General features: G+C 40.7%; 1 protein-coding gene across 1 annotated transcript in view; it reads right to left on the bottom strand.

The window, feature by feature from the left end:
* spidr (scaffold protein involved in DNA repair) overlaps positions 1-14820 on the bottom strand; it is a 35486-nt gene that overhangs the window by 537 nt on the left and 20129 nt on the right. The window contains exons 11-19 of the mRNA XM_069685110.1: positions 10644-10802; positions 7605-7692; positions 5804-5944; positions 5650-5712; positions 4932-5130; positions 3154-3351; positions 1887-1980; positions 1699-1810; positions 487-543 (exon numbers count right to left, since the gene is read on the bottom strand). Of these exons, the coding sequence (XP_069541211.1) occupies positions 487-543; positions 1699-1810; positions 1887-1980; positions 3154-3351; positions 4932-5130; positions 5650-5712; positions 5804-5944; positions 7605-7692; positions 10644-10802 (1111 nt within the window). The remainder of the gene's footprint in view (positions 1-486; positions 544-1698; positions 1811-1886; positions 1981-3153; positions 3352-4931; positions 5131-5649; positions 5713-5803; positions 5945-7604; positions 7693-10643; positions 10803-14820) is intronic.

Below are 14820 nucleotides of genomic sequence, written 5' to 3'. Positions count from 1 at the left end.
AGTCACCTGGCACTGTTTAACTTCTTATTTAGATCTTCCACTTCCTGCACACAAAAACATACTTTTAGATTTTTAACCTGATTATGTTTGAGTGCCCTGACCTTTCACATTGGTCAGCAGTATTTCTGTTTATCTAACAATTTTTTGCTCCTCTAATAATAGCTTTTATGCCTAAACTGTTTGCAAAGATTATGAGAAACTCCACCACCTGCAGGCTGTTGAGGAGATTCATTGAGCTATTCAAGGTGTAAAAACTGCTTAAAAAGAAATAACTAAATCCAGGAGGTGGAGAAGGATTACGTCAGTATTTTGGCAGCAAATTCCTTCAACTGTATCAGTGACCACAGGACTCAGGGATTTAAGTGTTCAATACAGAACAAGCTGACAGGAACAGATGACTGTGCTTTCATGACTTATTGACAGAAGATCAATGCACCGTGTAGTCCAGCCCTTAGTTATGTAACTGTTTGTAAAAGCAAAACCTACCTCATTACCCTGAAGTGCTGTCGTGTTTAGGATGGACATGATTGTCTTTTGCTGCAGCTGTCGGAGACATAAAAAAGGTGCAGAGGCATTAATGACTTTTTAATTTACAAACACAAAAGAAGATCATACTAACATACAGCGCTCGCTCGGTAACAGACCATGGACAGGGTTAAGATATCAGCTGGCTGATAAGAAGAACTGATAAATTTATCAGTTTGACTCACCTAGTTTTCTGATGAAGTAACAGCAGGTTTCCAATAATAAAACTGCTATTATAATGCTGTAATCATTTTTATCCTTTTATTGTGCAGATTATGAATTTGATCATGAGTCTCACTATAGAAGATTACCTAGGGAGCATGGAAACATTCAATATCTATATATTGGTTTATCTTCTTGCTGCTGTCCTTTGTTTCTGCTTAAAGCTACAGATTGACGTTAAGGGAAAACGTTTGGTTGCTTTCTAAGAATAAGATGAATAGATCAACACCACTCTAAAGCCTGCACCATAAATAAAGCTCTAACCAGCACCTGGTTGGCTTATTTTAGCATTAAGACAGGTAACAGGGGGAAACTAGCAATGATTATAACCTCCATATGTAACAAACCATCTGTTTAAATACCATGCTTCTTTTTACAATAGTAGGCACTAACGTTGCCCTTTAAATCATCTACTTTACATACAGTGTGCGTATGATATGGACATGTTATTTCAACGTAACCCTGAACTTTGATACATACTGCACTTTCCATACATCGCTTGCAGTCTGCAGCACGTCTGTCAGTTCTCTATCTGAAAATCAGTGGGTGTGATGTAACTCTTGCTGCAGAGGGTCAAAATAGCAAAAGAAAGCATGCTGGCTTGCATACAGTAAAATGCTTGATGTAGTACGTTTGGCATATTGCATTTGGCAAGCATGCATTGGGACAGACTTTCAAGGGAAAGTAAAAACTATGCATGTATGGGTAAAATATCATCAGTGAGCTTTAGTGGTGCTGGATGGAGGATTTTATGTTCCAAGCTTTGCTTTGGATAGAGCCCGACTAGCTGTCTCCCTATGTTTCCAGTCCTTGTGCTAAGCTAAAATAAGCTAAGTGGCTGCTAGCTTTAGCTTCATATTTCCTGCACAGATCATCTCACATGACTCTGCACTTTTGAAGCCTGATTTGTCATACAGGGGAGTTTAAAACACACTGCACACTGTTTCTCACCTTAACCTTCAAAGTGCAGTTACTTAAAGAAGAACTCAGTAACACTTCAAGTTGAATCTTCATGTCGGGCTTGTCCACCACTGACTTACAAGCAACACAGTGGAAGGTTTGACTGTGGGGAGAAAATAAACACAAGTTAAGATTTCCCATGATGTGTAACATTATGCTGATTAGACTTGAGTACTTACTTTGTTTCTGTGAGCATTTCTAAGTTGTCACTCCCACAGTGACTGCAGGCAGGCCAGGAGTAAGCAGTGCTCTCGTCCACACCAACTATCACCCCTGCACGAGGAAAAGAAGTTGTTAAAAATACTAAACAACTTTAGGAAACATCAATGCACACTGCAGCTTACCACATTGCTTCACACTCTCTAGTGACTATGAGCGTCTTTCTATTATTAATCTTATTTACATGTTGACTGGTAAAATTAAAAGTATTGACGCATAACTGCAAGAAACGCTGATGGTGATCTACACTTTAGGTTTCAAAGTGTGTGAATGTTTGTGACTGGGCGGAGATAAACACGTCCCTTTCATTTTATCTGAGATCAAGTGATAAAAGCAGCAGAATACTCCTTGCCTTCACACCATCTTACTTAACCAGAGCTGCTTCTCTACAAACACAAACACGGGGCCTTCAGTAAGATACTGAATTCAACACTGATAAATCTCTCTCGTAAATTCCGGTCTGAGCCTTTTTTTCACTGGTAATTTCCAGAAGATAGTATTTGCGCATGAGTGCAAAAGATAATAAGATTGTTTTATTTATTTTCAGCCACCTGACTAAACATGATCGACCAGAGGGGCCTGAAACAAGAGCGTTCACAGTGTGATCTTTGCCCTCGAGTGTGACATGCAGTCGACAGATGCAGATTTTTATCTGATCTCAGCCTCTCTTTTCTGCACCACATTTTTATTAGTGGAAATAATCAAAGAAAGCAAAGCAATAATTCAAAGCAAAGACCTTTGATTGATGCTTTAAAGTTGCAAAACAGTTTCGGCACCATTATCAGCTGTGGCACTCATATCTGATGTTAATAATACTGATAATGAGAAAAAGGATCCACACTGACTGAAACTGAGAAGAAACAAAGCAATGTTCCAGCAAACTCAATTTAGTGTACCCTCCCTTGATAGTTAAACCCTTATGGGGAGCAGGCACGTTAATTTCCCTGCGAGCTGACATGGGAATTGAGAAAAATCCAACAAAATTTCATGTGTTTTTCTTTCATAACAATGACAGCCTGAGGACACTGAATAACAAACAGCAGAAAGCGATGCCTTTAAGCCACATCAAGGCCTCTTGCTGAGCTGTAAACTGGTAGATGAAACAAAAACAACAAGTGGTTTTCCTCCCATGAGAAAACACCACATCGGGCATGTTCTGCAGGAATCGTTCAGATGAAAAGAGCTACAGGGAAACCACAGGGCTCAGTGAGAGGGAGGGAAACTGACCTGTGAGAGAGCAGAGGGAGTTGGGCGTGATCTCAGGACTCAGAGGATCCAGTCTCACAGGTTGGGGCGAGGGCTTCGCCCGGGGCTCAGACAACGACTGTGAAAGTAACTCTGGCCTGGCTGAGGACGACTCAAGGTTTCCCTCAGGGTCCTCAGAGCACATCTCCACGACTGACTGCTCCACACACAGGAGAACACCTGGATTTGAAAATAGAAGAATGAAAAAAGAAATGGGCATAAACAATCATCCATAAACCAAGTGATCAGACCCGTTACTTCAGTAAAAGTACCAGTAGAACAATTCAAAAACATTTCTTTCAAAATGAAAGTCCTTTATGCAAAATCCTACAAAGTACAGCCCCCTGATGCAGCATTTTACTTCAACATAGATCATCTCATGACCCCTGAGATTTACCTTGTGGCCCTTTGGACGGGCCCAACCTCTCTGAGAACTTTACGTTACATACGTTATGTTAAAGTTATTTGAAAAAAGAGCTGCTACAACAATGCTTCGGCACACATCAGTATTGAACCTGCGACTACAGTTTTTTTGGCCATTTGGAGGCAGCTTAGCCCTCCTGTCGTGTTCGTTTCTCCCCCCTTACTTTGGTGTTCCCGGTCAAATTTGACCGGTCTGTTTATCTGCTCTTACTTTAACACAAAATCTATCTATGTTGTCTTCCATTTCTGAGACATCCTCCTCTATCTCTGGTCAATCTCCTCTTCAAGTGGTTCAAAAAAAATATTGAGTCTGAAACGTGTTGTCCTTGTAGGAGAATGTGTGGATGTGTGGGTGTGAATGGGGATGTTTTCCATCTGATGGATGAACATAATCTACTCACCCATTCTTTTCCTTTGGCGGTCATTTTTGACTGGGAACACCACAAAGTTACAAAGTTGACTATACTATTCAAAATTCAATGAAAGTGGTGATCAGCAATTTTATATATATATTCTATAAGTTCAAAATGCCTAGTGTGGAGGATATCATAAGACCTTTAGGCAATGAAATGTAAAACACAATATTTATGAGTGATGAAAGTTGTAAATCGGTCAGATTTGACACGAACACGACAGGAGGGTTAAACAAGAAGTGAAAGAAACATTTACAATTAATCGCCTTTTTTCTTGATATGGAAAACTTGCTAACAGGAAGCTGCTTAATTACAGAGGTTACGGAGCAACATAAGCACGATCAAGTACAATATTAGCTCTTTTTTGGCTCCATTTTTGGCTGAAAGCAGCTGCTTGCTCCAGCTGAAAAAAACACGAAGATGGTGTGAATATAACATTGCAGGAGAGCTGAAACTCATTATAAAAGTCTGTAAAGTAAAGTGGAGATGCAGATTAAAGTGAAATTTCTCTGTAGATTCATAACTATAAGCATACAATTATACCGTAACATTGTTTTCACATCATCATTTGCTGTTGATTTGATGTTGGCTGCTGCTATAACACTCAGCCTGCTATAACACTCAATAATCAGGGACGTCATATTGCAGGACTCTTACATTGTTGTATTGGCACTTTTACTGGGTGATAGTAACAATAGCTCTCAAATAAATGTAGTGGAATAAAAAGTACAATATTTTCCTCTGTTGTGTCTTAAAGTTCATGTATAAAGTAGCTGAAATGTAACAACTAAAATACCACAGAATCGTATTGGAGTTAATGTATATATTTACTTAACACCACTGTTAAGGTGATGTGTGCACAAAGCCTTATAGAATAGATGAGACAGTGTTTGGATGGCATGTAAGGTCACAATATAGTTCTACCATGTTCTTTGATGGCATCTCTGAACGACATGCGACAGGTAGCGGGGGAATTTAGAGCTTCGAGGACAGAGGAAGTGAGCACACAGGAAGTGTTCACACACAGAGCCACTGTTCGCCCGCACGGCCTCTCGGGCTGCTCCTCCTGAAGACTGGGGTCTGTCAGCACCAACCAAACCTCACCCTGGCCTACATCAGTGCTCTGAAATAGAAAGAGGCACACAAAGAAGAGAAAATCTGAGACAAAGGCAAATAGACTGACCTAGAAAGAAATAGCTTAAGGAAACATGCAATAAGAAAAGCTTACAAAGCACAGGTTTATTGCAAATTGTCATTTCTGTCTAAAAAAAATGTGCTTTGACTTTGCATTATTCATTAAACAAGCTGCACACAATGCTGGTTACCTGACAGAAACATTAAAAAGTGGATCTGTGTTTGAGTTGTGCGAGCATGTGGCAAAGTCCACCTCTTTGTTCCGGGCAGCTATCTCACCACGGTCAAAGTTTAAAGGTCTCACCAATCAATGGTAAAGAGCGGCTGGGCCTCACACAGATTGTCATACACAGCGATATGAACGCTCTCTCTGCGTCAGAGCGCAATCTTATCAGTTTGTTGGTTTAAATGTTCTGAAAAGGATCTCTACTGATACACAGATTATCAGGTTCTTCTATCTGAACTCAATTAAAGACGTATTTTTTAAAGGAATTAGAAATAGAGGTACCTTCATTATTCTCTTGTATATAACAGATGCAACAAAACTGCAGCGACAGGTTTTCATGTCACTCTGAAAGAGGAAAAAGAAAAACAGGGTTTAGATCAGCCGATTTGAGTTATCAAGATCTGCAGCAATTCTTTACATTTTCTGTTCTGTTCACCTGCAGAATGTCGCGCAATGTGCGATTAGTGTGGGGAAGGTAAAGCGGGGACACAGTCTGCTCCTCGGTGAGTTCAACTGAGCTCTCCTGACCAGACAGCAGGTAGCAGAAACTCGGGGCAGGACCTGCAGGTCGACATTCCTTTAAAGACAACACATGCTCGTCAGATCTTTACACACACAAAGCAACATTCATACCAATGTTTTCTTAATTTGTTTGTGTTTTTCCTGTTTTTGTTATGCTCGATATTTGTGGTGAATTTGTCAGTTTGCCCATATTTCATTTCTTTGCACTGTTCTGTTGTCAAATGCGTAAATATGTAATTTTGTACATTTTACTGTCTATTGTCTTTTTGCAAGTGTCTTATTGTTGCGGTGAGTTATGCTCTCAGAGCCATCACACTTCCCAGCCCTTTAACATAACTGTGTTCACAACTTAACTTAAGACTCTAATTTGGATGTTTGCAGTGATTGTACGTTTATTTCTTATTTCAAAATGGCTGAAAGTTAAAGGTCCCCATAGTCCAAGTCAAAAACTCATCAGGACACCTATAAAGCAACTGCACATAGAAACAATGTTAGGCTTTTTATACCCCTTTCCCACCAAAATTAGCGCGTTGACGCAGGTTTTCAGACACGGGTAGACCTGCTTATAAATGCAGATTGTCTCTTTTCCCATTGCCAGTGGAGTATACTCCTGTCGGTTTTCTGCTGCGTCACCGTCTGACGTCACAAACGCACCAGAGACAGGGTTAGTAAACAGTGAAGATGTTACGGTGGTTAGGTCTTTATTGTGTCTATTACACATTCAGTCTGTGTATCAAACTCGGCGGCAACAAATTTGGAACGATGTTCGAGCGCTGCTTGGTCAGAAACGGGCGTGAATGTGCGTCATAGCATCGCGCCGGTAAGGGGTTGACCCGGGTTTTGTGTTCCCAATGCCGATCGGAGCTGAGGCGATAATTACCCAGGTCTACTGCAGAGTTATTTGACCCGGGTCTGAATGCCAATTGTAACCTTTCCAACTAAGCTAAAAAGCCGGGTGGTAGTGGAGAGGGGCTTTAGTGACCATTGATTACTGTTCTCATCATCGTCAACCAATAAGAGATTGTACGAGGGGTTAAGAACCAGGGACTCATCTTTCTACATTGCTAGCTAGCTATGTAGCAACATTTATGAATAATGGAGACGCACCAATAGCAACAATCATCATGAACATTAACACAGCCCAACATGAAAGTACACAAAACCTGCTCTAAAACTCTAATATGTGTTTGAATGATGAAAACATACGTATACCTATTTCTCTCTGATAGAAATAGGGTGCTAAATAATCCTTTGACATGCTCCAATCTGATTTTTTAGCTAGCTAGCTACAGACAACTTGTTAGTGTTTTCGTCGCATTTTGTTACGACGACTGCTTTCTGTTCCAGTGGGCGTGGCTTTAAGTGTGTGACACGTTGCGCTCGTTCTTTAAGAGCTGAAAGGATTAGAAAATGTATTGACAAGTGGATGAGCAGAAAATGTGCAGAATTTTTTACAATCACTTAATGATAAAAGTAAATATAAGTGATCATTTTCTGCTTCATGTGTTAGTAAATCTCAATTTGCTTAAATGAGGGTCGCAGGATTTGGTCTGACATGACAAGCTACACATACGCTTTAATGGGCATTTGTCACGCAACAAATCCATCAAGAAAATTGGCCAAGAAAGACAATTTAATGAAGAACATAATCATTGGTTGCACCTCTGATACTTATATAAATATAGGAATAATTCCCAGACTGAGTAAGAACTTACAGTCGACATACTGGGTGTGTTTCCATGATCTTTAAGAGGCATCACTGGGGGCCACAGACTGTCTATCAAACTGAAAAGCCTGGAGCGCCTGAGAGTGAGACAAAAAAAGGGGAAAAAAAGGGTAAGAAGGAGGGGGTGCAGAAAAGGGGTGAAAGGAGGAGAAACCACTGAATAAGGCACTTTGAGGGAGAGCTCTCAGAGCCAGTTTCACTTCCACTGAAGCATGAATCTGTTAGGACAGAGCTTGCTTTAACGTCACCTAGCATTGACAGAGAGCATGCTCGGGCTGGCAGAGCAGACACACACAAAAAGTGTTTTTACAAGCAGGTTCTGAGATACTGAAAGGGTGGGAACACAGCTCACACCCCGTGTAAATCACAATATCATTGTGGTGCAAAAAATAACAAGGTTTAGAAAAGCAATTACAAGGGATTTTTACAACAATGTTTATAAAGTACCATCGCCATCTTTCACCACAGTCTTTACCTCAGTGCTGAAAGATCGGAATCCGATCTCAGACAATATGCATCTATGTAGTTTAAGTAACACCAAACTGATACTAGAAGTAACGATTAAATAAACAGAAGGGTAAAAACCCATCTTGCAACTCCAGCAGGACGAGACAAGTCAATCACTTGATTCATTGTCTCTTTTCTGAGAAGTACTTGTTTAGTTTAGGGTGGCCGGTCAGTGTTACTTATTCATCCATGTGCGCTGTCATATCAGCCAGTGGTTAACAACCTGTTAGTCAGCCTGTAATCACAGGGTTTCTTTGTGTGGAACTGGTTCTGCAGCCCATTCAAGCCAAGTGACGCCTGCACGAGGATGAGTAACGACAAAACTAACAGGGCTCATTCAGCGCGGTGCGATACTGAGCTTATGTACTTGTTTAGGAAATGTGACAGCACCTTTTTAAAGAAAGAAAATGGACAAAGCACAGCTACACATTTATAAAGGCTTGAGGTCTTTACCAGAAGGACAATATTGAGAGGAAACACTTCTGGTGTCAAGGTGGCTTTGGATTATTAGTTTATAAACCCAACGCTGCTCACAAACCTTAAGTGATAATCTCGAAGTTCTCAGTTTCGTTCTCTTTGGCGGCACCTTGTGGAGATTAAAGGTGATTGGGGTTACACTTCCCAAACAACCAGACGTCCACGGTTGGCTCCGGTTGTAACTCTTGATTTTCCTCGCTGACGGTCGCTTTCCCTTTTAGACTGTTTGCCTTCATCTGAGCGTCGAATTTTTCTTTGGATTTTCAATTATTTTTGAAGTTGTATCTGTAGTCATCGATCTTTTCTTTGTTTGTTCAGCCATAGTAGATTACTGTTTACTCGCAACACTTGCAGAGACCGGAAAAGCAGCCACGTAGCTCTGCCTACCCTCTCTGGCAGACCAACCACTGCTGGCTGATGGAAAACACATCACTAACTGGACGCCGCTTGAGATTTTTTCAGACACCCAGTCTGTAATAATACTATATACTGCAAATGCAAAGGCTTTCGTCAGTGGGCCATAGGCTCAATCATCACCTAATTCAGCGATAGATAGCAACTTAAAAGGCATTTATTTAAATGAAAATCTTCGAGATTATATCTTTAACTATTTAAAGACTCTCCTTCCTCACTCATATCCTGCACATCTGTACAGTTTTTAATCACACCTGTTGTACATATTTTGTATTATACGTATTGCTTTTTATAATTTTTATTCTTATTGCCTATTTTTTTATCTTATTCTATTTAAGTCTTTTACATATTTTTATTCTCGTTCTGTGTTAATTGTTCTGCACCAAAATCCCCAAAACAAATTCCTTGTATGTGTAAACCTACGTGGCAATAAACCCCGATTCTGATTCTGATTCTTGCTGACAGTGAGAAGAGAAGATTGATACTACTCTTATGTCTGACCACTAAATATGATGCTTCAGTTATTAAAAAGACAACTTAGCTTAGCATACAGCCTAGAAGTCTCTAGCCAGGCGCCTTACAAAGGGAAAGAAATCCATCTACCAGCAAATCTGAGGCTCACCGATTAACACATTACGTCTCGGTAAAAAAAAAAGGTGTAAAAATTACAAACTGTAGTTAAAAAGGGGTTAAATGTCAAACCAGTTGGCTTTCTTGAGTCTTGTTTTCACAGGGAGGTTAATCAGTGAGCTTGAGTTCTTCTGGTTGTAGCATATTTACAGATGTATTTTCAATCTTCTCTTCTAATGCAAGACAAAGTAAATAAGCATATCCCCCAAAATATCAAACTGTTATTTTCTTATTAACTATTTAAGGTAGAGATATTTATGATGATGTTAAGAAGTCCAATATTTACTGATTCTAAGAAACTGAGAGGGGGGGTGAATGCCTTATTTATCCCAACCAGACCCACGTGCTCCTTCCACTTGGGCGTATAAGACAGCCCATGTGCGAGCACTGAAGATAGCCCGTCACAGTCTGACCACAGACAACCTCCAATGACATTATAGGCCGTGGTGGCATTGAAAATACCAAAGATGTAAACATACCCCCAGCCCCCGGTCTCTAAATGTTCCCATGTCAGTTCATCTAACTGCTTCTAATCTGGGATCCTGACTATGGAAACTCACAAGGGACACAGAGCGTGCACCTCGGTATCACCTTACATGTAAACAAAGTTGCACTGCTGGCGGAGCAGCTAATCAAGTTCATATGAGCTGCTCACATTAAAATCTCATTGTATTGTCAGAGTGGGTGTTGATGTTTGAAAAGGGCATTTAAGGATAAAAAATGGGGAATTTACTGCGGTTTACAAAACTGGAAATTCACACATTAGGCACTAAACTATCCATCCACATGTGCTGGATGATTTAGCCTCAACAGCACCAGGCTGCACTTATGCTACTTTCCTAGCATTTCATATGAGGACCTGTCTCTCACAGGCTTTTACCCAGGGCTAAGCAGCGAGATAAGATAACCTTGTTGAAGTTTACCCATGGCTGTGAATTCAAATGCAGGTGAAAAGCTACTCAGGCTCAAAGGGATGGAAGATCGAGTGTGCTGGTCTCACCTTTCCCTTGTGACCCGCTGCACCACTTTAATGCCTCTCAGCACACAGGTGTTCCCCTGCCACATGTGCATGTACTGGTGCAGGCCGTCCTTGCAGGTCAGGAGGTGGAGCTGGACCTCGCTGAACATCCCGTAAGTGTCCTGAACAAGCACACAGAGCCTGGGGAAAACAAAAACAACAAAACAGCACATGATGAGACAAAATTAGACTTAGGTGTGATTCACTGATAACATTTAAATCTTGCTAAATACAACGTGAAAAAAAAAGAGTACGCTTTCCAAGTTTTAACTCCTACCTGTCCAGATTTTTCTGTTGTCTATTGAAATATGAAGAATAAATGTAAAAAAAATTGATATTTACTAAAAATCATTCTCTTTTCTTGTCCTGAAACATATTTTTAATTACTTATCTTGAACTGGAGGGCAGTTACGTAACTGTTTTCAATCAATTGTGATTTCGGGGAACGACGTAACCTCACCCATCATGTAAACACGCACTTGACCGTTAGCATGTGAGTCACAGCAGCCACAGTGATAAAGCACTGTCGGCACCAGTGTCCGATCGCACTTGAAGCTGTTTGTTGGCACTTACTGACTGTCTTGATCGCTGCTTGTGTTGTATTAACTCTCAGATGTACGTCGCTTAGGACAAAAACGTCCGCTAAATGAAATTGTAACATTGTATCATTGATAGAGAGAGGCAGTGGCAACAGTTAGAAAAGCATCAAAGAAGCAGATGTGTGCTTGGCTATCAAATACAAGTTATATTTTATTAGAAACTACTTTTTTTATGAGCGTCCAACATGGGTAAGGTCCCTTTACAGCTCTTTATAGCGCTGTATTTGCTGAGCCACACACCCTTTGAGCATCCTGACTAACACCCTCATGAACAGCACGAATAAGTCACATCACTTCAGAAAAAGACGCTAGTTTTATCAACACCTGGATCTTTTTAAAAGGAGCAAACAAAAGATGTGATTATTTTCAGCCTACAAAGAAAGAAGAGAGGCATTCAGGCACACTGGGTACTTAAAAATCCACTACAATAAATGAGGCAAAAACTAACAAAGACTCTCAATGTTTCTTTTACCTTTAAAAGGCAACATAGGAGTTAATTCATTATGTTTTTAGGATCTTTTTCCTTTGTATGCTGCTTTTGTCCTGGCTGCACCTGTGTCCTATTGATGCTGGGTGTGCACAAGTAAGTAAATCAATGAGCAATTAAGCAACAGATCTAAATAAAGGGGTTGAAAAGACAACTGTAATAACCATTTTTAACCGGAATAGTTGTATTTTTTGTTTGTTTGATTCAAATAAAAACTTTTTTTAAACTACCAATTTATACAATTTGTAGGAATAAACCACCGCTGCTCCGAGTGGCACATGAACTATACACAGTTAAGGCCTTAGCGCTGACATTTGGAAGTGTTAATGCTGGTGGCCGGTTTGACAGGCTGCTGCTGACAGTAAAGACCTTTCGCCTACAAACTTGTGCGGGAGTGAACCGATGTGTAGTCCTGCACTCTGCTGCTCCCAGTGAGCGAGGAGCAGGAACTGCTACAGGCTCCAGTATCTGAACCCGTCAAGCCCAGACACGGCCCTGTACCAGCCCTGAGAGTAAACAGTACAGTTCATATCCCCTGGTTAGACAAGCAACGGCCAGGAAAGCAGAGGAGGAGGAGGAGGTGGAGTAAAAACACAGGGAAGAGGGAGGAGGACTGTCAGCGTGCCCATCATGCATGTGCATGCATGTGCACATCCCAGACATTGGGAAAGTTTGTAGACTGTTTTCAACCACCTGATTGGGCCTATAAATGTCCTCTGTTGGTAAACACCGTGTCTGTCTGTGTTTGTCTTGAGTGACCTGGAAATAGATATCTAAATAACATTCCTGACATTACTTTTGTGGTGTAGGTCAACACTTTACCAAGATTATTCTCAGTTGTTTGCTTTATTCACAACTGAGACCTGAATACGTCTTGTATAAACATAAAAAAATGTTAAACATACAGAGGTGAGATAATGTTGTTTTCTGTAGGTTTTATGTTTAGAAAGCTGTAAACATAAGTGCATAGGTTCAAGATGTAGAGCAAAGTGAACTGAGCTGAAACATCGGATGGTATTTATCAACCCTGGACACTTTGTTTGTCCAAGTCGGAGAAGAAAATGCCCGAGGAGAAATACAATTCCTGAAAGGCAGACATGCTCACATACTTTCAGAGCAGAAAAAGGGCTGCTGGAATGAGTGATAGGCTACCGTCCTACACTGAACCCTGCAAGAAACCCATTTAACCCATTCTACGACTACCTATCACTTATTTTCATTTTAACTGTTGATATTGTTTTCACAGCAGCAACCGGTCCACCTTTTGATAGATGGAACCAGCAAACTTTCTGCATTTCAGCTGACTAAGCAATTAATGATTTAATCTCAAGCCAATTAGGAGTTATTCACAAATAACGATTTTTTTTTGAGCATACATCACAGCACAGCAAGAGTATTAATGAAATTGTTTAGACATGTTTATACATGCTGTATTTTTTCATTCTATTCAATAGTCACAAGTAACGTCAGCTAATGAAACACATGTTAACCTTGAATAAAATAGCATATTATTCTGGGTTTGAATCCTGCTTCAAACATTATACATTAACTTTACATTTACTCAACAACATATATTACATGTGTATAGTCGTTTTTGTGCAAGTCAATGCAAAACATTTGTATTGTCCCTTTAACTATAACTACGGGCACATAAAAACACTGCATACAAATAAAAGTTGGAATACAAAATAATAAAAAATGCATGTTTTGCCTGCTAGTTGTTTTTTACAAAGTGTACGGCTTTGATTTTGCACAACATATCTGTATTCTCTGCAACCTCGGCTCTCCACACAGTGACTACGGAGGGAAAATAAGTTTGTACGGTGGCTGACAAGGGCAATCGCGCTGCAACGGCCTGAACTATTTTCATTAGAAGGAACAGGCTGCAAATTCAGTAACGATGCAAATTCAAAAACACATGCAAAAGTGTAAAGCCCCCTACAGGTCTGAAGCTCTTCTGTTGTGATGACTGGCATCATAACTGAATTTGCAGACTGTCTCTTCTGATGGAAACCGTTTGGGCCGCTGCAGCGCGATTGCCCTTGTCGGGCGCTGGTTTAGCTCAGTTGGTAGAGCAGGCGCACCATGTACAGAGGCTACAGTCCTCGATGCACTGATCGCAGGTTTGACTCCCGATCTGCCGATCATTTGGTGCATGTCATGCCCCACTCCTCTCTTTAGCTGTGCTATATAATAAGAGCAAAAGAAAATGCATTATCGCTGCTCAATATAGAATAAAACAAATAAAATATACTGTATTTTGTACTCAATCCAACTGCTTGACACCTGAAGTACTCTTCAATAAATAACTCAACTAGACTAAATCGATAAATCAATGTACGAATCAACAGACAGCATGTGCACAGCTGCTTAAGTCATGTCTGGTGAGAATTTATAAACACTTTCACTTTTAGTGCTGCTTGTCTGAACTTGAAAAAACCTCATAAGAAATCTGATATGACACTTGACAGATAGAAAAGACAAGGAGTGAAGAGACTCTTGGTGGTACCAGCTTGACAACAACCCCCTCAATCCAGTTCCTCCTTTTAGCGGTTCACAGTCCCACTTCCTCAAACTGCGACCCCTCACCCCCCCAAAAAGAATCTCTGCCATTGGCCAGTTTCAGTCACAGGCCGTTTTCAGGAATTTGTTATTGTGAACCATCACAGAATTCTCAGCAACTCAGGTTTTCTTCCAGGAACTACGATCCACTGAGCCTGTGCAAACACACACACATGCTCCTTCACACACACACACACACACACACACACACACACAGTCACACTGTGTGCGCATGCTAGCCCACGCACATGCACATTACTTGGCAACGCAGTAAGTAAGTGACCCACACATTAAGAATACAGCAGAGAGGCCTCATTGGTAGGGGGCGGACAGGCGGGATTCCTTCCTATGTGTTGTCCACCAATCGGTGCAGGCAGAGTGATAAACATGGTTGTAACTGGATCCTTGCAGCACATTGTGTTCCCTCTGCACTAAGAAAAAAAACAACTAGCCTCTCCTCACTTCCTGCAAACAGTTAATCTTCTTGTTTATTCTAGTGTGGATTTACGGG

This window comes from Semicossyphus pulcher, unplaced genomic scaffold, assembly GCF_022749685.1.
Source record: "Semicossyphus pulcher isolate SPU_LCO1_2020_fin unplaced genomic scaffold, fSemPul1.0.p SCAF_7, whole genome shotgun sequence".
In the NCBI taxonomy this organism is placed as follows: Eukaryota; Metazoa; Chordata; class Actinopteri; order Labriformes; family Labridae; genus Semicossyphus; species Semicossyphus pulcher.
Note: the sequence above shows the minus strand (reverse complement) of the source record. Positions and strands in the feature narration are given on the sequence as shown.